The sequence below is a fragment of the Carcharodon carcharias genome, chromosome 10 (assembly GCF_017639515.1).
Source record: "Carcharodon carcharias isolate sCarCar2 chromosome 10, sCarCar2.pri, whole genome shotgun sequence".
Lineage (NCBI taxonomy): Eukaryota > Metazoa > Chordata > Chondrichthyes > Lamniformes > Lamnidae > Carcharodon > Carcharodon carcharias.
In genome coordinates this window covers 163,532,454-163,558,186 of record NC_054476.1, presented here as the reverse complement: position 1 = coordinate 163,558,186, position 25,733 = coordinate 163,532,454, and the positions used below count along the sequence as shown (strand labels likewise).

At 43.4% G+C, this 25,733-nt stretch overlaps 1 protein-coding gene across 1 annotated transcript in view; it reads right to left on the bottom strand.

Annotated features, from left to right (window-relative positions):
- The window catches only part of sez6b (seizure related 6 homolog b), a 488,962-nt gene extending 466,888 nt beyond the window's left edge, over nucleotides 1-22,074 (bottom strand). The window contains exons 1-3 of the mRNA XM_041196728.1: nucleotides 22,050-22,074; nucleotides 21,044-21,901; nucleotides 8,275-8,408 (exon numbers count right to left, since the gene is read on the bottom strand). Coding sequence (XP_041052662.1) covers nucleotides 8,275-8,408; nucleotides 21,044-21,901; nucleotides 22,050-22,074 — 1,017 coding nt within the window. The remainder of the gene's footprint in view (nucleotides 1-8,274; nucleotides 8,409-21,043; nucleotides 21,902-22,049) is intronic.
- Between the last annotated feature and the right edge of the window lie 3,659 nt (nucleotides 22,075-25,733).

The following is a 25,733-nucleotide window of genomic DNA, read 5'->3' as shown; positions in this document are numbered from 1 at the left end:
ACTGGCTGCTTGTCCCAACAAACCCCCCCCCCCGCCCCTTTAAACCAGTTTATATTTCACCCCTTTCCTATTTTTACTTAGTTCTGTTGAAGGGTCATGAGGACTCGAAACGTCAACTGTGCTCTTCTCTGCCGATGCTGCCAGACCTGCTGAGTTTTTCCAGGTATTTCTGCTTCTGGTTTTGTTTTGGATTTCCAGCATCCGCAGTTTTTTGTTTTTATCAACCAACTGTTCTGTTGGTCTCTAAAACTCACATTAATTTCAGTCTGAACCTGAGGCATGAAAGATTCTGGAGGATTTGGTGGTACTTTCATGCTTTTGCGTTGCGTGAGTGGGCACCAATGCTTCAGAGGTCCAACTCCAAGCCTGTCAATGGAGCTGTTGGTGAACGGTCTCAGCTGTGGAAGAATGGTCACTTTTGACAAGCTTTTCCAAATGCCTGGCCGTTTCCCTCACCCTCCACCCAGACACCCCCGGCACGGTGCTTGCGTACTTCCATCAGTGTGTGCTGCTTTGCCTGCTCCCTGCCCCAGCTGCACTGGAGCCCTTGCCTTGGCACCGCGCTAAAAGGTAGCCGGAAAAATGCGACTTGCCTGTGCCGCCTCCTGAACGCTCAGCGCCTCTTCCTTGATGTCCTTTGGGCGATGCTCGCGAGCGCTGTGCAAGGGTTTGTGCACTCAACTCCGAGTTTCCCTCGAAGTCCAGCTCGCCGGGTGCACGTCTTTTTAAAGGCAGTTGTGAAGTGCACCGATCTGAAGTCACGCCATCGTGGGAATTAAGTTTGATGTTTTGGGAGGGGGGGGGGGGCGGTGATTCCAGCGAGTGGGCACAACCATGAGAAGCAACTACATTAAAATTAAGGTTCCAACACTGGACGGTGGGAACATGGCCCATCGTTGACAGGGGAGGGGACAATCACGTCCTGGATTCACGTCACTGGGAAGCACAGCTAAGGCCATCCCATAATGTTTTCTGTTCACGCCACCAAACACACTCGCCACAACGGAGTGGAAAATTCCGGTTACTGCTGCAGCAAATTATCTTGAACATATTCCACGAACTCTCGCTCCTCTTGTTCCTTTGCACTATTCCTATCCCAGTCTATATTTGGATAATTGAAGTTTGCCATTATAATTACTCTATAATTCTTCTACCTCTGCAATTTCTTTGCAGGTTTGTTTCTCTACATCCCTTCCACTAGTTGGTGGTCTCTCTACTTTACCAATCAATGTTACTGCACCTTCTTCATTCCTTACCTCTAGCCAGAGTTAACCCTCCTGCCGACCTTCCCCAATCCCCACTCACTGAATCCCTGGGTGGTCCCTGGATCTCGCAGAGTTTTCCTGTGAAATCTGTTTGAAAAGCAACTGGCCCCACAGCCACAATGTCTGTGTAATGAGGCTGTTGGTAAATGCGAGACAGATGAACACGGGTGATTGGAGTTCAAGGACACGTGGATGTCCCAGAGAGTGCTCCATGGCCTCAGATGGTGTGAGTGGGTTTCAGGCTGTGTGTCCCCAGATTGAGTTTAGAAAATATGGGTACACTACTTCACACCGGTAGGCAGCAATGCAGCCATGCTGATTGGAAAATCTCCAACTTTTCTCTCAGAAGAGGGAGGCTGCGTTCATGGAGGTAGATATCACTGGTGAGGTGGCTGGTAGTATTTGGCATGACAATGCATCCCCCTCCTCCCCCATTGCTCCCAATCCACACCAGAGACAAGGAAACATGGTGTTTAATTGACAGGTCAGAAAGAAAAAGGAAATTTGCAGCTACTGAAAACGCTGATGAGGGCCCACAGGAGGTGAGGGGAATGTGAGACCAAGAGAGAGAGACAGACACAGACAGAGAGAGACAGAGGCAGAGACAGACAGAGTGTGTGTGTGCATAAAAGAGTGTGCGGCATGTGAGAGAGCGAGAGTGCACGTGAGAGAGCGAGAGTGCGCGTGAGAGAGCGAGCGCACGAGAGAGAGCGAGAGTGCATGAGAGAGAGCGAGAGTGCACACGAGAGAGCGCGAGAGTGCACACGAGAGAGCGCGAGAGTGCACATGAGAGAGCGCGAGAGTGCACACGACAGAGCGCGAGAGTGCACACGACAGAGCGCGAGAGTGCACACGACAAAGCGCGAGAGTGCACGACAGAGCACGAGAGTGCACATGACAGAGAGTGAGAGTGCACATGTGAGAGGGCAAGAGTGCACATGTTAGAGGGCGAGAGTGCACATGTGAGAGGGCAAGAGTGCGCATGTGAGAGGGCAAGAGTGCGCATGTGAGAGGGCAAGAGTGCGCATGTGAGAGGGTGAGTATGCATGTGAGAGTGAGAGTGAGTGTGTGCGCGAGAGCATGTGCGAGAACCCTGCATTGTTGGTTGCGAACCTGCGGTCCTTGTGAGGATCTTGTGCTTGGGTATTGCTGGCTGGATATTGCATAGGGCCAGGTTCAAAGAAGCAGAGCTGGTTGCATAATATGAACAAATGATTCCCAGCCTCTGACCTGCTCTTGTAGCCACAGTATTTATATGGCTAGTCCAGTTCAATTTCTGGTCAATGGTAACTTCCAGCATGCTGATAGTGGGAGATTCAGTGGTGGTAATGCCATTGAATGTCAAGGGATGATGGTTAGATTCTTTCTTGTTGAAGATGGTCATTGCCTGGCACTTGTGTGGTGCAAATGTTACTTGCCAATTGTCAACCCAAGCCTGGATATTGTCCAGGTCTTGCTGCATTTGGACATGGACTGCTTCAGTATCTGAGGAGTTGCGAATAGTGTTGAACATTGTGCAATCATCAGCGAACATCCCCACTTCTAATCTGACGATGGAAGGAAGGTCATTATGAAGTAGCTGAAGACAGTTGGGCCTAGAACACTACTCTCAGGAACTCCTGCAGTGATGTCCTGGAACTGAGATCAATGACCTCCAACAACCACAACCATTTTCTTTAGTGCTAAATATGACTCCAACTAATGGAGAGCTTTCCCCCATTTCCAATTAACTCCAGTTTTACTAGGGCTCATTGATACCACACTTGGTCAAATGCTGCCTTGATGTCAAGGGTAGTCACTCTCACCGCACCTTTGGAGTTGAGCTCTTTTGTCCATGTTTAGGCCAAGGTTGTAATGAGGTCAAGAGCTCAATGGCCTTGGAGGAACATAAACTGGGTGTCAGTGAGCAGGTTATTGCTAAGCAAGTGTCGTTTGATAGCATTGTTGATGACCCTTTCCATTACTTCACTGATGGCCGAGAATAGACTGATGGGGCAGTAATTGGCCAGGTTGGAGTTGTCCTGCTTTTTGTGTACAGGACATACCCGGGCAATTTTCCACATTGCTGGGTAGATGCCAGTGTTGTAGCTGTACTGGAACAGTTTGGCTAGGGGCGCAGCAAGTTCTGGGGCACAAGTCTTCAGTACTATTGCCAGAATATTGTCAGGGCCCATAGCCTTGGCAGTATACAGTGCCTTCAGTCATTTCTTGATATCACATGTAGTGAATCAAATTGGCTGAAGACTGACATCTGTGATGTTGGTAAACTCTGGAGGAGGCTGAGATGGATCATCAATTTGCCGCTTCTGGCTGAAGATTGTTGCAAATGCTTCAGCCTTATCTTTTGCACTGATGTGCCATGTTCCCCCATCATTGAGGATGGGGATATTTGTGGAGCTTCCTCCTCCAGTGAGTTGTTTCATTGTACACCACCATTCACAACTGGATGTGGCTGGACTGCAGAGCTTAGATCTGATCCATTGGTTGCGGAATCGCTTAGCTCTGTCTATCGCTTGCTGCTTATGCTGTTTGGCATGCAAGTAGTCCTGTGTTGTAGCTTCACCAGGTTGTCACCTTGTTTAGGTATGCCTGGTGCTGCTCCTGGCATGCCCTCCTGCACTCTTCATTGAACCAGGGTTGATCCCCTGGCTTGATGGTAATGGTAGAGTTGGGGATATGCCGGGCCATGAGGTTAATGATTGTGTTCGAGTACAGTTCTGCTGCTGCTGATGGCCCACAATGCCGCATGGTTGCCCAATGTTGACTTGCTAGATCTGTTTGAAATCTATCTCATTTAACACGGTGGTAGTGCCACACAACGCATTGTGAACTTGGGACGTTGTCTCCACAAGGACTGTATCATATCAATACTGTCATAGACAGATGCATCTGTGGCAGGCAGGTTGGTGAGGATGAGGTCAAGGATGTTTTTCCCTCTTGTTGGTTCCCTCACCACCTGCTGCAGACCCAGTCTAGCAGCTATATCCTTCAGGACTCAGCCAGCTCAGTCTGTACTGGTGCTACTGAGCCATTCTTGGTGATGGGCATTGAAGTCCCCCACCCAGAGTACATTCTGCTCCCTTGCAACCCTCAATGCTTCCTGTAAGTGGTGTTCAACATCGAGAAGTACTGATTCATCTGCTGAGGGGGTGGGGGCGATACGTGGGTGATCAGGAGGTTTCTTTGCCCATGTTTGACCTGATGCTATAAGACCGGGGTCTGGAGTCGATGTTGATGACTCCCAGGGCAACTCCCTCCCAACTGTGTACTACTGTGCTGCCACTTCTACTGAGCAAGTCCTTCCGGTAGGAAAAGACATACCTAGGGATGGTGACAGTGGTATCTAGGATGTTGTCTGTAAGGTATGATTCCCTGAGTATGACTAGGTCAGGTTGTTGCTTGATGTGTCTGTGAGACAGCTCTCCCAATTTTGGCATGAGCCCCAGATGTTAGTTAGGACGACTTTGCAGGGTCTACAGGAGTGAGTTTGCTGTTGTCATTTCCAGTACTTAGGTCAATGTTGGCTGCTCTGTCTGGTTTCATTCCTTATCCAATTTTCCATAGCGGTTTTGATACAACTGAGTGGCTTGCTAGGCCATTTTTGAGGGCATTTTAAGAGTCAACCGCATTGCTGTGAATCTGGTGTCACATGTAGGCCAGACCAGGTAAGGACAGCAGATTTCATTCCCTAAAGGACATGAGAGAACCAGATGGGATCCTGCGGCGATAACTCACCTCCTGAGACCCCAAAGCCTGTTCACCATCGACAAGGCACAAGTCAGGAGTGTGATGGAATACTCCCTACTTTGCCTGGATGAGTGCAGCTCACACAAAGCTCAGGAAACTTGGCACCATCCAGGACGAAGCACAGAAACAGGTTAAGCACCTGGGCCCATGGTTCCTCTCCCTGGCCCTGGGTGTTATCAATAAAGCCCAACAGGGAAAGCACAACAGGAACATGTGATAGGGAAAATGGTGCAGGAAATAAACCTGGAATGCTGTAATTACAGCCTCCCGCCAATGGTGGCAGTGCACCACCTCCATGTCAGTCTTCATCATTACACAGGAAATCAGTTTAGACAAATTAAACTCTGCTGAAATTTAAGAATTTTACAGCAAGTGTGTACAATAAACAAGACTTTTAATGTTTTATTCATCCATAATGTTGGGAATAAAGATTATAGGTGTCCTTTTGAGGGGAAGCAGAGTTAGATGTTAGGGGATATATGTGCCAGGGAATTCATTCATAATTCTGCCCAACATCATTATTGTTGCGCTGGTAAAGCTTTTAGGGATTTATTTTGCCAGGGAGATAAGTTTGTATAAATTAAGCTCTATCTAAGAGATGAACTGGTCCATCTGAGATGTCAAAAATAGGGGGCTGTTTTTTTTTAGGGAGAAATTAAATCGTGGTGCCATTACAGGTTAAATCACTTAAACTCTAGCCATGCTGAAGTACTATTGTCCGCGAATGCCAGTCTCACCAAAATCACTTAAGTCAGGGAGAAGCTCCTCCAGCATTGCTCCAAGTCCCAGTACTGTGGAGTAAGATGGAAAACCAGTAATAGCCTGGAGCAACCCAGGCAGGCCCTGGTGTGATGGAGAAAGCTACGAACCTTCAAGGCAGAGAGTGAAGCTGAGCTGCAATGTTTTGATGATTGTGTTATAATTTTGGCAGTTCATCCTGAGTGGAGGCTTGTGCCGGCCAGGAGAATCTGTAAATTGAACCTCGAGTTTACGTACATGAAGTTTCAATTCCAATTGACATTGAAGCCGGAAGGGGATAAAACGTTGCAGACAAATAGAATTTGCTGCTCCAAAGACCTTGTGATTGTCCATAAACATTACTCAAAAATAAATAATTGCTCATGATGGAATTTTTCACATTTACATCCAATATTTGCACTATATATATGCAAATAATTCCAACGCTGTACCTTTCTGAGGAAATGCTACTCCAGAGAGCTTTATTTTAAGCTTGTACACTCTTGTCTATAATATTTCAGTGCTCACATGATATTGTGTGGTGTCGTACAAAACTTTATTTAGTCCAACAAGTAGTTAAGGTAACGTGTAAAATCAGATCCTTGAATAGTGCAGCTTCCAGAGTACAGGGAGAAAGGTCTACATATGGGAACCAAATGCTGAGAGCGTAACACAGGATTTGTAACATTTTTAAATCCAAACATGCCCACAATCTAAGGGCAGCGAGCCTCTCTCATACCGGCACAAGCTTTCACTCAGGATGAACTGCCAAATTATAATAACATCAAAAGATTGCAGCTCAGCTTCACTCTCTGCCTTGAAGGTTCGCAGCTTCTCCATCACACCAGGGCCTGCCTGGGTTGCTCCATGCTGTTCCTCATTTTCCATCTCACTTCGCAGTACTGGGACTTGGAGCAATGCTGGAGGAGATTCTTCCTGACTTAAGTGATTTTGGTGAGACTGACACTCATGGGAAATAATATTTTGGCATGGCTAGAAGGTGTGTGATTTAATCTGTAATGGCACCACCATTTAATTTCTCCCTAAAAAAAACAGCCCTTTATTTTTGGCATCTCAGATCGACCGGTTCACTTCCTACCTTAAACTTGGATCGGGCTTAATTTATACAAATTTATTTCCCTGACAAAATAAAATCCTAAAAGCTTTATTATGCAAATTTTACTTACCCAAAGGCTTTCCCCCAACAACCATAGAATCGTACAGCACAGAAGAGATCATTCAGCACATCCCTGTGCTGGCTCTTTGAAAAAGATAATTAGTCTCACACCCCCAGCTCTTTCCCCATTGTTCTGCAATCATTTCCTTTGCAAATATTTGCCCGATTCCCTTTGGACTTCTCCAATGAGCCTACTCCTCAATAATGGCATTGCAGCAGACTTCATTAAAGATTATTTGCACAATAAGTCATTCAAAAAATAAATCAGCTGCCACTAATCTCAGGATAAGTACTTCCAATTTCTGGCACTTGGTGTTTCAATAGCCTGGATGCTTGTTTGAAGTTGATTATAAATTCAGTTTCCACACTACGCACGCAAAGTATGCTGGAAAGATTAATGCATCTTTTCGCTGAACTGACTCAGCTTTAAGTACAGAATACTGATTAGAATAATTGTATTTGTGGAAGATTGTATCTAACTTTAGAAATGTCTTCCTCATGAGTTAGGCTAATCAACAATTATAAAATAGCCCCAAATTCTTTAGGAGTTTCATGAAGGAGGCTGGCAATTTTCTTACCTCCATCTTTTAGTCAGTGTGTCTGTACATTGATTTCTTTACAATTGTGTACAAATATTGCTGTCCAAAATGAGTCAAATTTCTGTTACAGAAGGAACTATAGATCCTGGAGGTAAAGCCTCAGCTTTGGCCATATATCAAGGTGATTGAAGTATAGCACACGGGTGGAAGTTGCAGGTAGCCAGTACAGATCTCAAGGCAATAACTGTGGTTACACTCTTTGGTCACACTGTAGTATAATTAGATATTGGGCAGTATGGGCACACCCATAAAGGTAAAATGCTCAGACAGCAACTGCATCGCTGTACTGCAGGGAATATAAGGTCATAAGTTTGTTATACACAGCCTTTTGCCATTAATGCATGTTGTGCCACATTTCAGTCTGAGATAAAGAAATTGATGGGTTTCTGATTGGAAAGGGAGTTTAAGGAAATAAGTTAATAAATCCTAAGGTAGAGACAGAGACCTGAGGAAAAAGTGACTTTTTCCTGTTCCTACTTTTCTTTGGATATCATCATTTGTTTCAGTCATTTATCCACTGTCAAGAAAAAAATATCCTATCAGTTATTGTCCACCCTTGGGCTGGGATTTACAGCATGCAGGCTGGCTTCTCACAAAATAAGGAGCAAAAGACGGAAACAGTTCAAAAAGGGCAAAAATACAGGGTCACTTGAACAGTTTAGGATCAGTCACTGTTTCATCTTGCCTTTACAAGTTGAGGGTATTAGCTTTAATAAGCCTCATTAATATATGATCACAAAGCACTGACCTGAAGTTCCACTCCATATCCTCTGTAGACTGTAATAGTATAGATGCAATCCAAGTTGCTGTAGTACAGGTGACTGGGGTATTCTGGAGACTCAATGTATCCCTCAAAGTCTGTGAAATTTAAACTGCAAGGAACTGCAAAGGAAAATGGACAAAGGAATTAGCACTTGCAAAACATAGTCTGGGTCTCCCTTGATCCCATTTCACTTTCTATCCTGCACAAAATTGACTCCTTGAAAGGTTTGCTGTGTGGATCAATAAAGATCTTTTGTCCCTATTGACTGCAGTAAAACTGCTGATGTGTGTCTCTGGCTGTGATGAATCAGTTTTTACATCACAAAACAGAAACAGAAATACCTGGTAAAACTCAGCATGTCTGGGAGCATCGGTGGAGAAGAGCACAGTTGACGTTTCGAGTCCTCATGAGGTCACCTGGGTCATGAGGACTCAGAACATCAACTGTGCTCTTCTGCGCCGACGCTGCCAGACATGCTGAGTTTTTCCAGGTATTTCTGTTTCTGTTTTTGTTTTGGATTTCCAACATCTGCAGTTCTTTGTTTTTATCTCAGTTTTTACATCACTTGTTTGGGAGTGTTGGCTTATTTCCTCACACTCTTAAACATGGAAAAGTTCCCACAGGAGATTTCAAACCGTCCAAGGGATTAACTTGAGATTGCATGCAATGTTTCCTCAGTCTTAGAAATCTATTATGAAAATCTTTCTCGGTATTTTTTTTAATTTATCCATTCACAGGATGTGCGTTGTTGCTGGCTAGGCCAGCATTTATTGCCCATCCCTAATTGCCCTTGAGAAGGTGGTGGGGAGCTACCTTCTTGAACCACTGCAGAGCAGTCCAGGTGGTGTAGGTACACCCACACCCATAGTGCTGTGAGGGAGCTCCAGGATTTTGACCCAGCGACAGTGAAGGAACGGAAATAAAGTTTTAAGTTAGGATGGTGTGTGGCTTGGAGAGTAAATTGAAGGTGGTGCTGTTCCCATGCATCTACCCCCCTTGTTCTTCTAGGTGTTAGCAGTCGAAGGTTTGGAAGGTGATGTCCAATGGGTCTTGATGAGTTTCTGCTGTGCATCTTGTAGACAGTACACACAACTGCCACTGTGCGGGAGGGAGTGAATGTTCAAGATGGTGAATGGAGTTGCTGGGGCTGGATGGTGTCAAGCTTTGAGAGTTCTGTTGGAGCTACAGTCATCCAGGCAACTGAAAAAATATTCCATCACACTCCTGACTTGTGCCTTGTATTTGGAGAAGAGGCTTTGGGGAGTCAGGAGGTGAGAGTTACTCGCCACAGAATTCACAGCCTCTGATCTGGTCCAGTTCAGTTTCTAGTCAATAATAACCCCCAGGATATTGACAGTGGTGGGGGGAGGGCTCAACAGTGGTAATGCCACCACATGTCAAGGGGGGATTAGATTCCCCCTTGGTGGAGATGATCATTGCCTGGCACTTATATGGTGTTAATATTATTTGCCACTTATCAGCCCAAACCTGAAAGTAATACAGGTCTTGCTACATATAGACACAGACTGCTTCAGTATCTGAGGAGTCGCGAATAGTGACGATCTTTGTGCAATCATCAGCGAACATCCCCATTTCTGACCTCATGATGGAGGGAAGGTCATTGATGAAGCAGCTGCATATGCTTGGGCATAGGACACTACCCTGAGAATCCTGCAGCATTGTCCCAGGACTGAGATGACTGATCTCCAACAACCATAACCACCTTGCTTTGTGCTAGGTATGACTCCACGCAGCGGAGAGTTTTCCCCCCCGATTCTTATTGACTCTAGTTTTCCTAGGGTTCCTCGAAACTACACTTGGTCAAATGCCTTCTTGAAGTCAAGGGCAGTCACTCTCACCTCACCTCTGTAGTTCAACTCTTTTGTCCATGTTTGGGCCAAGTCTGTATTGAGGTCAGGAGCTGAATGGGCCTGGCTGAACCCAAACTGAATGTCAGCGTACAGGTTATAGCTGAGTAAGTGCTGCTTGATAGCACTGTCGGTGACATCTTCCATCGCGGGTAGACCTTTGGGCGGTAATTGGCCTGGTTGGATTTGTCCTGCTTTTTGTGGATAGGACATACCTGGGAAACTTTCCACATTGCTGGGTAGATGCCAGTGTTGTAACTTTACTGGAACAGCTTGGCCAGGGATGCAGATAGTTCTGCAGTACAAGTATTCGTTATTATTGTCAGAACGTTGCCCGGACCCATGGCCTTTGCACCATCCAGTGCCTTCAACTGTTTCTTGACATCACGTGGGTGGAGTGAATCGAATTGGCTGAAGACTGGTATCTGTGATGCTGGGGACCTCAGGAGGAGGCTGAGATCGGCGCTTATGGCTGACGATTGTTGCAAATGCTTCAGCCTTATCTTTTGCACTGATGTGCTGGGCTCCCCCATCATTGAGGATGGGAGTATTTGTGGTGCCTCCTCCTCCAGTTAGGTGCTTAATTGTCCACCACCATTCATGACTGGATGTGGCTGGACTGCAGAGCTTATATCTGACCTATTGGTTTTGGAATCACTTAGCCCTGTCTTTTGCATGTTGCTTCCTCTGTTTGGCACGCAAGTAGTCCTGTGTTGTAGCTTCACCAAGCTGACCCCTCATGTGTAGGTATGCCTGGTGCTGTTCCTGGCATGCCCTCCTGCTCTCTGCATTGAACCAGGGTTGATCCCCTGGCTTAATGGTAATGGTAGAGTGGGGGATATGCCAGGTCATGAGGTTACAGATTGTGGTTGAATACAGTTCTGCTGCTACTGATGGCCCACAGCACCTCATGGATGTAATAATTTTCATAATATTGTGATTTATTGTAAAGGTAGGTTAGTAGTGGGGTTTGGATTAGTTTATCCTGTGTGAGGGATTTAATTGAAGTAGAGACAGCTGGTCTGGAGCTTTTGAGTGATCAAAAGGGAAACTAGGTTTGAAATGTTAAATACAGAAACATGGCTGAAATTTTAGAATGTGAGGCATGAGGAAAATTTGCATTTTTAGATAAACCAGAGTAGTTTGAATTTCAAAGAGATGGTAAGATGTTATACTTAGCCAGAAGAAGTTAAGCCAAACAGTGTGGTTCTCCCCCCCCCCCCCCCACCCCCGCTGAATTAATCAAATAGCTGTGACAGCTGTTTCAAGTTTCCCCTCTGAGATTTGAGCAGCTTAGCATTTACCATCCGCTGGGCCAGAACAGGCTTTGAGGGGTTAAGTCTGTTCAAAATCACAATCTAGAACTGCCACACAGCATGATGGAGGGATCCTCAATTTGGAGGTGGGACTTTGTCTCCACAAGGATTGTGCAGCAGTCACTCCTCCTGACACTGTCATGGACAAATGCATTTGCGACAGGTACACTGGTGAGGATGAGGTTAAATAGGTTCTTCCTTCTTGTTGGTTCCTTCACCACCTGCCACAGATCCAGTCTAGCAGCTATGTCCTTTAGGACTCAGCCAGTTCAGTCAGTGGTGGTGCTACCGAGCCACTCTTGGTGATGGACATTGAAATCCCCCACCCAGAGTACATTCTGTGCCCTTGCCACCCTCTGTGGGTGTTCAACATGGAAGAGTACTGATTCATGGGCTGAAGGGGTGGGGGTAACAGTAGGTGATAATCAGCAGGAGGTTTCCTTGCCCATGTTTGATCTGATGCTATGAGACTTCATGGGGGGCAGAGTGGATATTGAGGACTCCCAGGGCAACTCCCTCCCAGCTGTATACTACTGTGCTGCCACTTCTGTTGGGTCTGTCTTGTCTGTGGGACAGAACATACGCAGGGATAGTGATGCTGGTGTCTGGGACATTATCTGTCAGGTGTGATTCGATGAGTATAACTATTTCAGCCTGTTGCTTGACTCATCTGTGGGACAGCTCTCCCCATTTTGGCACAAGCCCCCACACGGTAGTAAGGAGGATTTTGCAGGGTCGACAGGGCTGGGTGTGTCATTGTTCCTGGTGCCTAGATCAATGCCAGGTGGTCCGTCCAGTTTCATTCCTCATCAACTTTTCTGTAGCGGTTTGATACAACTGAGTGACTTGCTAGGCCAATTCAGAAGGCATTTTAGAGTTAACCACATTGCTGTGGGTCTGGAGTCACATGTAGGTAAGGACTGCAGATTTCCTTCCCTTAAGGACATTAGTTAAGCAGATGTTCGGCTAACTGATCCATGATTTCCCCATTTCCCTCCCTCACCTTTCTCAAACAGCAGAGTGACATACACAGTTTTCCAAACTAAAGGAACAGTTTCCTAACGGAGAGAACTTTGGAACATTATAGTTAGAGCATTTACAATATTCTCAATGTTGCATCCACAAAAGATTCACCGATGATAGTTTCATGGTCATCATTATTGAGACTAGCTTTCAATTCCGGATTGATTAATTGAATTTAAATTCCACCATCTGCCATGGCGGGATTTGAACCCATTCCCCCAGCAATAGCCTGGGCCTCTGGATTACTCGTCTGACTTGGAAGTAAAACATTTGGGGCAGAAGGACAAGTTAGGGTGTGTGGGCAAAATAAGCACTCTTTATACAAAGACATGGAGTAAAAAGAACAAATTGAATTATTGTAGGTGCAACATTGAGAATATTGTAAATGCTCTAACTATAATGTTCCAAAGTTCTCTCCGTTAGCAAACTGTTCCTTTAGTTTGGAAAGCTGTGTATGTCACGCTGCTGTTTGAGAAAGGTGAGGGAGGGAAATGGGGGAATCATAGATCAGTTAGCCGAACATCTGTTGTCAGGAAATTATGAGTCCTTAAATAAGGATAGGGTGACTAAACACTGTGAAAACTTTCAGCTGATCAAAGAGAGCCAGCGTTAATTTATGAAGTGTAGGTTATGCCTGGTGTGTCTGATTTTTTTTGAAGAGGTGACTAAGGTTTGAAAAGAGGGAAAATTAATGGTTGTATTGACTCCCAGAAGGCATTTGATAAAGTCCCTCATAAGAGGCGCTCATGGAATAGTCGGCAAATTATTGACCTCTTAGGAATTTGGCTGTGTGGCAGGAGGCATAGGACTGGATTTTATGAGGTGCCATCTTTCCTGCCCTTCCCCCAGCTGAAAAGTCAGTCAGGAGCCCACAACAAAAGTGGCTGTCCCACAGCCATTTTACACTCAGAAGGGCATTGGTTTAGAGTGACACTTAAGAACCTTCACGAGTCATATTGGTTTGTAGCACTACAATAATACAGCGCAAATTTACACTATTCATAGAGAAATTGCAAACCTATCATTTACATCTGTGTTTGCTAGTGACCTCCAAACAACAGAGGGAATCTTTCTCTAAGTCTATAATTTCTGTTAAGTTAGACTGGCTACTAAGAACACAAGAGCAAATCTTAAAAGTGATTTCTGTTTTTTTTCACAAGTTCGAGCAAATAGCATCTGTTTCGTTTGCAATAATCAGCGTAGCGTCCGATACTGCTGCAGGATATGAACGATTACCATAATTTTCTTTGATGGTGCAGACTTTAGTTTCGTAGAATTTCAGTTCTTCATACAATAGTTACCGAAAGCTGTTGCAAATTTTCAAAGCCAAAGTTGAGATGCTTTAGTCATTCGAGAGTGTGTTTCGAATTTAATATGTAGAGAATCTAATCAATAACCTGAAAGGGAATGCTAACGACAATCTAGTTAGAGCAGCTCTGGGCACCACGTCTTAGGAGTGTTATATTTACCTTGGAGGAAGTGCAGATTAGAATGATACCAAAATGATACTTAGATTCCAAGGATTAAATTATGAGGCCAGATCAGACAAATTAAGGTTATATTCCCTGGAACTTAAAAGGTTAAGAAGTGATCTGATCAAAGTTTTCAGGCAGTTAAGGAGAACAGGGTAGGTTAGAGGGAGCGAAATGATTTCCAATGATTGGGGTCTCTAGGACTAGGGGGCATCTTCTGAGAATTAGAACCAGGCCATTCACTAGTGGAATGAGGAAACACTTCTACACGCAAAGTGTGGTAGAAATTTAGAACTCTTCTGCAAATGGCAACTGATCCTCGATCAATTGTTAAAGTTAAAACTAAGATTGATAGATTTTTGTTAACCTTAGCTAATAAGGGGTTTGGGACAAAAATGGATGCATGAAGATAGCTGATCAGCTCTGACCTGATTGAATGGCAGAGCAGACTCAAAGGGCTATGCTGCTTTGAGACCTTCAAATGAGGTAATTCAACACAAATGAGAAGCTGCAATTGGCCCTTCTGGAGTTGGCTATGTCTATTAGCTAACAAGTCAAATTGAATGCTAGGGTTTTTTTTTCCCTTGTTGTTCATTTACTTTAATTTGCTGAACATAGATTTGGAAGGCTGACCAGAACCAATGTTTAAGACAGCCCCTCCACCATTCTCACAGACTCCCCGTTGCATCTTATTAACAATTTCAGAGTCTACTTAGGCATTCCCAGTTCATATTGGGTTGGCAGGAGGCTAATACATCAGTATGGCCTTTCCTTAAGCTACCCAGCATTCTAAAATGGTCATGAATGGATGAGCTGTTTTTAATTTGTCCTGACAATGCCTTTTAAACCTCAAATATTTGTGCTAGCCTTTTTTTCCCCCCAATCAACATATCAAGCCAGGCAGTTTTTCTTCCGAGATGCTACCTCAGTCTCTCAGGTGTCTCCTGCATTGAAAGCAATCCCTTGATCCACATTTTCTGTATCCCCTATTCTTTCCAAGTGCCTGAATCCCTGCAAGTTACAGATCACAAGGATTTACACTTATTTCAGTGGCTACGAGGACAGGGAAGGGGGCATACAGATGTGAATATCTAGTTTTCTTCTAACACTAAAAGTTCATTGAAGGTCAGAGGTTTTAAATAAATATCAGTTTTAATTATAAAGTGCAGGATATATATTGTGGGTGTTGTGCACAAAAGCAGGGATTCTGCTGGATCTAATTAAAGTGTAAGATGAGCTGAGTACTTTGATTGCCTTCAGGTCACCTAATACAGCACAGAATGTGCATTTTCACACTAAAGCCATTAGCAGTTAGTGTCATGAGCATTTCTTTTAAGAAGTTGCTATTTTTGTGCACTCAGGCCTGAGTTAAAAAGTAAAAAAAATAATAATTTGCCTGTTCCCTCTTGCTGCCATGAAAGAAGGTCAAATTGTGATCCTTTTGAGAGTCCTTAGCTCATAACATCTCCAAATTAGATGATTAAAGTAAGGGTGCAATGGTACAGTAATTATGTTACTGGACTACTAATCCAGAGGCCTGGAGTCCCGAGGTCGAAGGCCAAAGGGCAGAATTTTGCCGTCGGCGAGGAGGGGGCGGAACCCCCGACGTCATCCCAGCCCATTTAAATTTTCAGGAAGGCGGGGGTGCAGCAAAATCAGCTGCGCGCCCACCGACCTGTCAATGGCCAACTGAGGCCATTGACAGATCAATTAAAGTACTTAGTGTACCTGCCCGTCCAACTTTAAGGTTGGCGGGTGGGCCAGGAGCTCCCAGCGGCAAACAGATAAAACATGAAACCTCATCCACGGGTGGGATGAGGTTACATGCAGGGTTTTTACATTTTTAATAAAGTTATTATGTTAATTATGAACATGTCCCATCTCATGTTCACATGAGGGGGATATGTTAGGCAATTTTTTTTTTCTATTTTTCATATTTTTTTTTTTTAGAAGTGTCAGCGATCTCCCTGAGGCTGCACTTAGCCTCAGGGAGATGTGCGCTCTTCCGTGCACATGCGTGAAAGAACGCACTCTCGCATTTGGGGAATCCCCCCACCCGCACAGGGAGCGCATAGCACTTCCTGGCAGGCGTCACGCTGGGCGGGCCTTAATCGGCCCGCCCACTTAAAATGGCGGCAGGGCCCGTTTCTCCGGGGGGGGGATCGGCTCCCCGCCTGCCGGAGATTGGGTTGGGCCTGCCAATTCTACCTAAAAAGAGTTGAAATCTCATCATAGCAGTTTGTGATTGAATTCAGTCAATTTCAGTTGATTAGATGGTTAGAGTCTGGTACAGGATTATGACAACAGCGTGTATTGAATCCCCATACCAGCTTCGGTCGTTCAGGGAGATCTGCCTCCTTGCCTTGCCCCATGCTTGATGTGGACTGGTGCCCTTCAAGCTACAAAACCAATTGTCTCTCTCTAATGGAGAGAGAGATACCTATGGTTCTTCGTGGACTATGGCTAATTACCATATCAGTCAATCAATTAAGTCTGAAATAACATGCTAGTGTCAGTAATGGCGACCACGAAGCTATTGGATTATTGTAAAAATCCAACTAATTCACTAATGATGCTGTTTAGGGAAGGAAACTTCCTGATCTTACCTGGCCTGGTTTATATGTGACTCCAGACCCACTGAGGGGCTGGAAACTGTGTCGAGCCCTCAGGCTGTATGCTCGACATTGAATGTGTATAGTAAGTATTACATGCCTAGCACCTCAGGGTGCAACATGCTCTGTGGAGAAACGTTGAATTTTATTGCGCTGCCTGAAATGTCCTATTTGAAATTTTTTGGAATGTACTTTTACCAATTTTATGGATCAAATATATTTTTGGAAAAAAAAACCGTGACTTCAGACCCACAGCAATATGAGGTTGACTTTTAACTGCTCTGTGAGATGGCCTAGCAATTCACTAAGGCAGCTCACCATAATCTTCTCAACAAGGGCAATTAGGGATGGGCAATTTCCATCAACATCTACATTCTGTGAAGGAATAAATTTAAAAAGTGAGGTATTCAGCTCATCATGTATTTTAATATACGGTCTTCCATTGCAGATGCTCTACTCTTATTTATTATTAACCCTGAATTACAGCTTCAATGTGCCACATTATTATGTGGCAAGGGACAGAATATCACACATGAAGAGCATCCTTATTATTTCACAACACTACAGGGCCTTTGAAACAGTTGGTAAGTTGCATGAACCACAATTTGAAAGAAGCTAAACAGCAGGTCACTCAAACACCAGGGATCATATTAAACATCCAGGAAAAATACTTATTTAAACAAATGAAAATAATTCCATCAAAAGGAGCTAACATTTTATCATACATTCTCGTGACTGAAGTTTAGGGGCTGAGAGTGACCTTAAAACATCATATTTTGATGTTAGGTATTGTCCCCCTGTTTTATAGGATGGTCATAAGACTGATCTGGGGCTTTGTGAATGCAATAAGGCTTATCTACTGATCTTCCTGTATAGTAAAACAAGAATTGCACTGAATTACAACTTTTTAATTCACTTGCAGAGGGTAATTAAAATACACATTTTTACTTCCAGCAGAAACTCTCTTTAAGAGGTTTACTTGGGCAGGCCAAATCCCATGACATCCACGTTTTAACAGCCCTCTCACCCTGCACTGTGTTCAGGTCTTGTAGGTAAATACTCTGAGATGGCCTGAGGTTATGAAAGGCGCTTTATTAGTGCAAGTCTGCCTTTCTTTAAATGGTCATCATGCATGGCAGTAGCACAGCCTCACCTTTTAGCCACCCAATTGCCTGCAAATTGTTTGGGTGCAAAAACCACTTTTGTGGTACTGTTGGAGCCCTTGCAAGGTCAAGGCTATAAAATGTACTGGGTGTACAAATGCAAGAGTGGCATCTTGACATGTCACTGTGAAGTAAAATTGCTACCCAAAACCACATTCCTAAAAATTATGATGTCAGGCAAAAATGATAAGGTAAGGCTTTGTCGGCAAAATGAGCTGCAATTTAGTTCCTGTGTCTAACAATTCTATCATGGAAATGCATTGCCCTATATAGTATGTCCACTATTTTGTTTGGATTTTGATTTGTTATTTTAGCACTGAAAATATAGGGGAGGAGGCATATTTCCAGACATAGAATGTTAGATTTGTTAAAATTGGCTGAGTGACAGGGAACATAGAGTAGAGATTAATGGATGTTATTTGGACTGGAGAAAGGTTTATAGCGAAGTTCCCCAGGGGTTGGTTTAGGACCCTTGTTTTTCCTGATATACACCAATGACCTAGATGTACAGAGCACAATTTCAAAATTTGTGGATGATATGAAACTTGGAAATATTATGAACTGTGTAGAACTTGAAAAGGAAATAGTTGGTGGAATGGGCAGACAACTGGCAGATGAAATTTAGAGCAGTGATAGGTGAAGTGATTCATTTTTGTAGAAGGAACACGGAGAGACAACATCGAATAAAGTGCACAATTCTAAATTCTAAAGAGCAGAAGGACTTGGGTGTATATGTGCATAAATCATTCAAGGTGGCAAAACAGGTTGAGAGAACAGTTAATAAAAAGCAAACAAGCTTTATTTATAAGGGCATAGAGTACAAAAGCAGGGAAGTTATGTTTAACTTGTATAAAACACTGGTTTGGCCTCAACTGCAGTATTGCATCCAGTTCTGGGCACCACACTTTAGGAAGGACGTGAAGGCATTAGAGAGGTTGGACAAAAGATTCACAAGAATGGTTCCACGGACGAGGAATTTCAGTTACTTAGTTAGATTGGAGAAGTTGGGACTGCTTTCCTTGGAGAGGAGAAGGTTGAGAAGAGGTTTGACAGAAGTATTCAATATTTTGAGACATCTGGACAGAGTAGATCGGGAGAAACTTTCCCCATTGGATTGAGAAGGATTGAGAACCAGAGGGCACAGATTTAAGGTAATTGGCAAAAGAAACAATGCCAACATGAGGAAAAATCATTTTCACGCAACAAGTGGTTTGGATCTGGAATGCCTTTGCCACCTTGAATGATTTATGCACATATACACCCAGGTCCTTCTGCTCTTTAGAATTTTAGAATTTAGAATTGTACACTTTATTCGATGTTGTCTCTCTGTGTTCTTTCTACCAAAATGAATCACTTCACCTATCACTGTACTAAATTTCATCTGCCAGTTGTCTGCCCATTCCACCAACTATTTCCTTTTCAAGTTCTACATAGTTCATAATATTCCCACGTTTCATATCATCCACATGCCCGAGAGCATGGCAGAGGCAGGCTCAATTGAGGCATTCAAGAGTGAATAGGATTATTATCTGAAAAGGAAGAATGTGCAGGGCTATGGGGAGAAGACAGGGAATGGCACTCGGTGAATTGCTCTTTCAGAGAGTCAGGACAGACACAACAGGCTAAAAGGCATCCTTCTGTGCTTTTACCATTCTATGATTCGATAAAGCTCAGAAACAGGCCATTTGGCCCGACAGACCTAGTTGATCATCCAATGCATTCTCATCTTGCTCTTTAGTTTTTGAATCCTTCATGGCAGCAGAGTTCTGTTTTCAGCTGGTGTTGTTACACAGATTAAAGGGCACAGAAACAGGCCATTTGGCCCAACTTGTCAATGCCAGTGTGTTAATGCTCTGCTCAAGCCTCCTGCTGTCCTTTCTCAGCTATTTCTATCAGTATAATCCTCGATTCCCTTTGCCTTCTTATGCTTGCCTAACCTGCCGTTAAATGCATCTAAACTGTTCACTTCAACCACTCCCTGTGGCAGTGAGTTCCACATTCTCACCACTTTCTGGGTAAAGCAATTTCCTCTGAATTCCCTATTTAATTTCTTATATTGATGGCCTCTTATTTTTACTCTTCCCCACAAGTGGAAACATTCTTTCTGTGTTGACTCTTAAAAAGAAACCTTTGATCATTTTAAAGACTGCTGTTAGGTTATCCCTTAGCCTTCTCTTTTCAAGAGGAAACAAGACCCAGGCTGTTCATGATATATCCTCATTGATTGAGAACTATGGAAAAGCTGATCATATTTTCTCACACATCAAAATGGTGAGTTGAAAGCTCTTGACAAACTGGCCAAATTTACAGGTTTAGGATACAAGCCATCAGAATGGGCAATTGAATTGGTCAGAATTGAGCCACTCCAATTATAATTTTTTCAGTGCGTTTAAATTATGAAGTAGCTTTTGTCCTAAACCACAGCTTGAACCAAGTTAATTGTGAATCTAGTTCTACAGGTCCAATTTGGCAGATTTGAATTTATGCAATGGAAGTTCTGAAAATGAAAGAGACGACAGATCCCATGACAGGACCTGCATGTGCTGAATGAACCTTTCTTTTTAATACCTATTTGTTGGAGAAAAATTTATGAAAAAAAAAACCCATTCTGAAAATCCAAATGGAACAGGGTTGCTTGCAATTGGATTTTTCTGTCTTTATATAATACCCTCAGGGTCTGTCGTGGAGATTGCTATGGTTAGGCAACAACTCCCTAGTATCTCCGTACCTTGTGATGGAAAGCAATCTCGACAGATTTGGGTCTTTTTTCATCTAGCAATTCCCATCATCTAGCATGTTCCTGAATTTCAGAGTGATTAGGATATCCAGCCTGGTTTGTAATTTATCCTTAGGTCAGTCACAGAATGAACCCTTTGTTACCAAATTACACCAAATTGAACTGAAATCTGATTGAGGAATATAATAGGCAACTGATATTTAGTGTCATGACACTACCTACATTTGTAGTAGACTTTTTTGTAGTACAGTAGTTTTACTGTAATAGTAACAATTATTCGTTTGGTATTTTTATCTTGTACTTTGGCAGCAATATTCGTGGTTCAAGCAACTTCCCCAGCAAATAGGACAGGATGGAGTGGTCCTGGTGGCTAGATTCAGACCACTGGCAGAGACCCTTACCTGCCCTTGGCTTTACCTACTGCATTGAACAGGGAGATCAAGGGTTAGGCAATGAGGTGGGGCAGGGAGGAGGGGTTGGGGGAAGAGTTGCAGGCAGTTGGGGGAAGAAATACCCAGCTGCAATACTCTAATCCTCTCCTCCCGAGAAAGTTAAATCTGTACCTGGTGTCTGCACAGTTGTAATTATAGTTGTTGTAATGATGGTTGTAGTCGTAGTTTCCTCATCAGTCTCACTAGCAGCTGACGTGACGGTTGGATCTACAGCAAGATTGTCATGTTGCTCAGAACTTGGTCCTCGCATTTGATGCATGCCTGCTCCGACTGTTGTGGTAATTTCTGTTGGGGTATCACTAGTCACCATGGCAGCTGCCCCTTGATGACTGAAATGCCGAAAGATATTGGACTTGCTCAGAGGGGCTTCTGGTGCAACTGAGGGGTTGCCGGGTTCAGTTTGAACAAATGCAGTATTACTATTTTGGAACGCAGTTCCTGGAATCTCGGGTGTAGCTGTGCTCACAACAGGTGTTGTTAGAGAGTCTGTAGTGGCGGCCGTTTGCACGATTGGGGGAGCTTTTTCTCCATGCATTACACCAGTATTGCCAGCCAAAGGAGCCGCATCTGTGGCCAAGGAAGCAGTTGTGCCCAAAGTTGTCATTGGAGAGGTTGAGGCCACTGTAGTAGCGGTTATATCAGAAAAACCTGGAGTGTCATTGGTGACTATCTGATTAACCAAGGGATCCTGAGGTTCCTGTGACTGAGTGGCAGGAAAGGTGGGGCCAATTCTCATTCCCACTTTACTGGTAAAAAACTGTTCCTGACCAAGGAAATCCTTCTTCAGCAAAGTCTCATAAATGATTTCTTCAAGCAATGGATGATGATTGTTGATGTTGATACTGGGTGTCGTACTAACAAAGTGAAACTCATCTTCTGGATCAGTAGTTGTTGCAGTCGTCCATCCAATTTCTGTCTCGCCATTGCTCTTTCCTTTCCCGCTTACAGTATTCAGATCTTTGGACAGGTCTTTAAAAAGAAAACAATAAGAACACCAGTCACTCCAGGATTACGAGAAGGAATACAAATTTACCTTCCAAACAACAGTGACTGCATCTCAAACATCATTCACTGGCTGAGTATAAATGAAAATTCCAATTTCCCTTTATCATCTTACTGTGCATCAGAGCATATTCCTTCATCTTTCTACGCTGAAAACATCAAGTAGCAATACAAATACCTCTATAAACCTCAACCCCCTTCTGACAGTTATTGATCCAACTCAACTGATATTACATCAACTATCAGATTTGTAAGTGCATTCTACATGTAAGGAACGCGTTTTCCTGATTTAATCCTTTTGGAATTCCAATATTGCTAGCAAATTGTTCTGATCAATGTCATTATGAGGACAGACAATATCTGTAACCCATGATTAATGCTCCAGTTGCTGATTCAGTATATAGTTATAGATGCATATTGAAGCTATAAAAGCACTTTTTGAAATTCAAGGACTGTGTAACATAGCTGACAAGAGCATTCTCTGCACAAAATGGGGTGACAGTCATTCCTCCTTGATGAAGGTTATGGATCTCAAGTTAATTTTCATACCTACTGGAAACTCAATTCATGTCATAAGCAATCACACTATATTTAAAATGCTGCACTTATAACTCTCGATTGCATGGAGCAAGGATCATACCCTGGTAGCAACATTGTGAATGAATATATTTGGGTTAAGGTTTGATCTGTCCACAATTCCAGTCTTAAATGTGCATTTAAAACCACATCTACCACATTTCCATAAAACAACGACCTCTCCTTCCTTCGACAATTTCTAAAGCTTTTTCAAATATCACAATAGTGTTGTGTTGTAATAGTTAACTTTAAAAAAAAATGTTTCTACGTATTAGAATGCCAGAATATTACCACTTCGTCTCATTTCAGACAGTATGATGCCAAAATACCGATGACAAAATGAAGCATTTTTGCTCTCCTTTCAGCTTTGTAGAGGTTCTGTAGTTTTATACCTGATCATAAGGGCCCCCCAAAAATCCTTGGACCCATGGCCAAATGTAGCTGCAATTGCAGTGTTGGGAAGGAAATTCTGGCAGGGCCCAGGAATACCTAATCTTCTCCTGAAAGACTAGCAGCTGCCCATTTGTGCAATATTTACCCCAGACCTGGGCCAGGTGGCAGGACTGGTAGAGAGGGATATCCAAGGCTGAGAATTTCTTTGGTTTGTGCCTCTCTTCTGGTGATATGTTGATCTGTAAACAGATCACTGACTGGAAATGGGGGTTACTTGTCCATTCAAAGATAATTGGATATCACAGTCAAACAGTAATTGAAAAAAAAGTTACAAATCATCATTTATTTGTAACTAGTGACTTAAATGTAGGACAGAATTTTGACTGCAGCAGGTTTTTCTTATAACACCTTGGTGCCAAGGGGTTTTGGGCCCCTTGTAATTCAAATTCTGGAAGTTCTGATAATTATTTGCAAGAATATTTGAGGATTGTAGAACTTTCTCAGTAGAGACCAGTGATGTTTTTAGTTTTTTTAGAATCAGAAAACCTAGGTTTTTGCTAAAAGAATGAAGCCACCAGGTTCACAGTTAAAACTCGAGAATTTTGCTACAAAAAAGGTCAAATTTCAGCGACAATAATTACACTCTAGCTTAAATTGTTAGGTTAAGTATAACAAAAATACAACAAATACAATTACCTATATTCTAAGTTGAATGTCTTAATTCCACTTTCCTTTTACACTCACTAGATTTACACCCCAAAACCCTCAAGTGAGATACTTGGAAATAAAAACAAAAAACTGATGATGCTGAATAGGGAATTTGCAACTGTAGGACTTTTGGAGTGTATTTGAAGGGACAACATTGAAGTAAATGGGAGGCCCAAGAAATCTCAGCTATAAATGAATTGTTGACACAGTACCCAGACCAAATCTTCCAAGTATCTCGGAAAAACTCAGCCGGTCTGGCAGCATCGGCGGAGAAGAGCAAAGTTGACGTATCGAGTCCTCATGACTCTTCAACAGAACTAAGTAGAAATAGGAAAGGGGTGAAATATAAACTGGTTTGGGGTGGGGGGGGAGGGGGGGAAGAAGGTAGGTGGGGTTGTTGGGACAAGCAAGCAGTGATAGGAGGAAAGCAATGAAGGTGAACAAGGCAAAAGAGAGATTCGAAAATCCTGACAAAGAGTAGAACAAAACTTCTTCAAGGTAGGCATTTCTTGAAGAGAAGTGGCAGTCAATTAAACACAGAGATAAAAACAAAAAACTGCGGATGCTGCCAGACCTGCTGAGTTTTTCCAGGTATTTCTGTTTTTGTTTTGGATTTCCAGCATCCGCAATTTTTCGCTTTTATCTTAGTGTTTAATTGACTGCCGCTTCTCTTCAAGAAATGCCTACCTTGAAGAAGTTTTGTTCTACACTTCGTCAGGATTTTCGAATCTCTCTTTTGCCTTGATCACCTTCATTGCTTTCCTCCTATCACTGCTTGCTTGTCCCAACAATAACCCCCCCTCTCCCACCCCCCCTTCCCCTCCCCCCTGCCCTCCCCCTCCCCCCCACCCCTCCCGGCCTTAAACCAGCTTATATTTCAGGGTCATGAGGACTCGAAACGTCAACTCTTTTCTTCTCTGCCGATGCTTCCAGACCTGCTGAATTTTTCCAGGTAATTCTGTTTTTGTTTTATATTTCACCCCTGTCCTATTTTTACTTAGTTCTGTTGAAGGGTCATGAGGGCTCGAAACGTCAACTTTGCTCTTCACCGCCGATGCTGCCAGACCTGCTGAGTTTTTCCGAGATACTTGGAAGATTTGGTCTGGGTACTGTATCAACGATTCATTTATAGCTGAGATTTCTTGGGCCTCCCATTTACTTCAATGTTGTCCCTTCAAATACTCTCCAAAAGTCCTACAGTTGCAAATTCCCTATTCAACACAGGCATTGCTAGTGTCTTAAACATAGTCACCTCAGGTCAGAACTCTCCTGGTTCTAATATTTTTTTAACTATGGAGTTTTGTATCTAAAACTCTCTCCCTCTCTCTCTGTTCCACTTGGCTGGACCAGAACTTCAACTCAATGCTAGTGGAGAGCTTCAGTTAACCAGAGTTTTAGCTCTTTTAGCCAACACACCGGACTTCAACCAAACTCTGCTGATAAAAATGTTTCCTTCACTCCAGCTTGCTCTAAACTCTAAAACTAAACTGCTTGAACCGAGAACTGCCCTGGCAAACCTACTCACCCCTATAATTGTTGACCCTTTTTTTCTATTGTTCGTCCCTCTGCAACCTTCATTTACTCAAAGCCAGTGGCTGTTTAGCAAAAATCAGATCCTAGTTCAAAAAGGGACCACCAACCCACATAAAATATTATTAGAAATATTATATAATATCCACAATTGTACAGGGCATTGTGAGACCACTGGAGTACTGTGTACAGTTTTGGTCTCCTTATTTAAGAAAGGATATGCAGTTCAGAGAAGGTTCACTAGACTCATGCTTGGGATGGCAGGGTGTGGGGGTTGGGGTTTATGAAGAAAGGTTGGACAGTCTGGGCCTGTATCCATTGGAGTTTAGAAGAATGCAGGGTGATCTTATTGAAACACACAAGATCCTGATGGGACTTGACAGGGTGGATGCTGAAAGGATGTTTTCCCTTGCGGGAGAGACTAGAACTAGGGGAGACAGTTTAAAGACAAGGGGTCTTCATTTAAGATGGAGATGAGGAGAAATCTTTTCTCTTAGGAGGTCATGAGTCTTTGGAACTCTCCTCCCCAGAAAGCGATGGAGGCAGAGTCATTGAATATTTTTAAGGCAGGGGTAGATTGACTCCCTTGTTA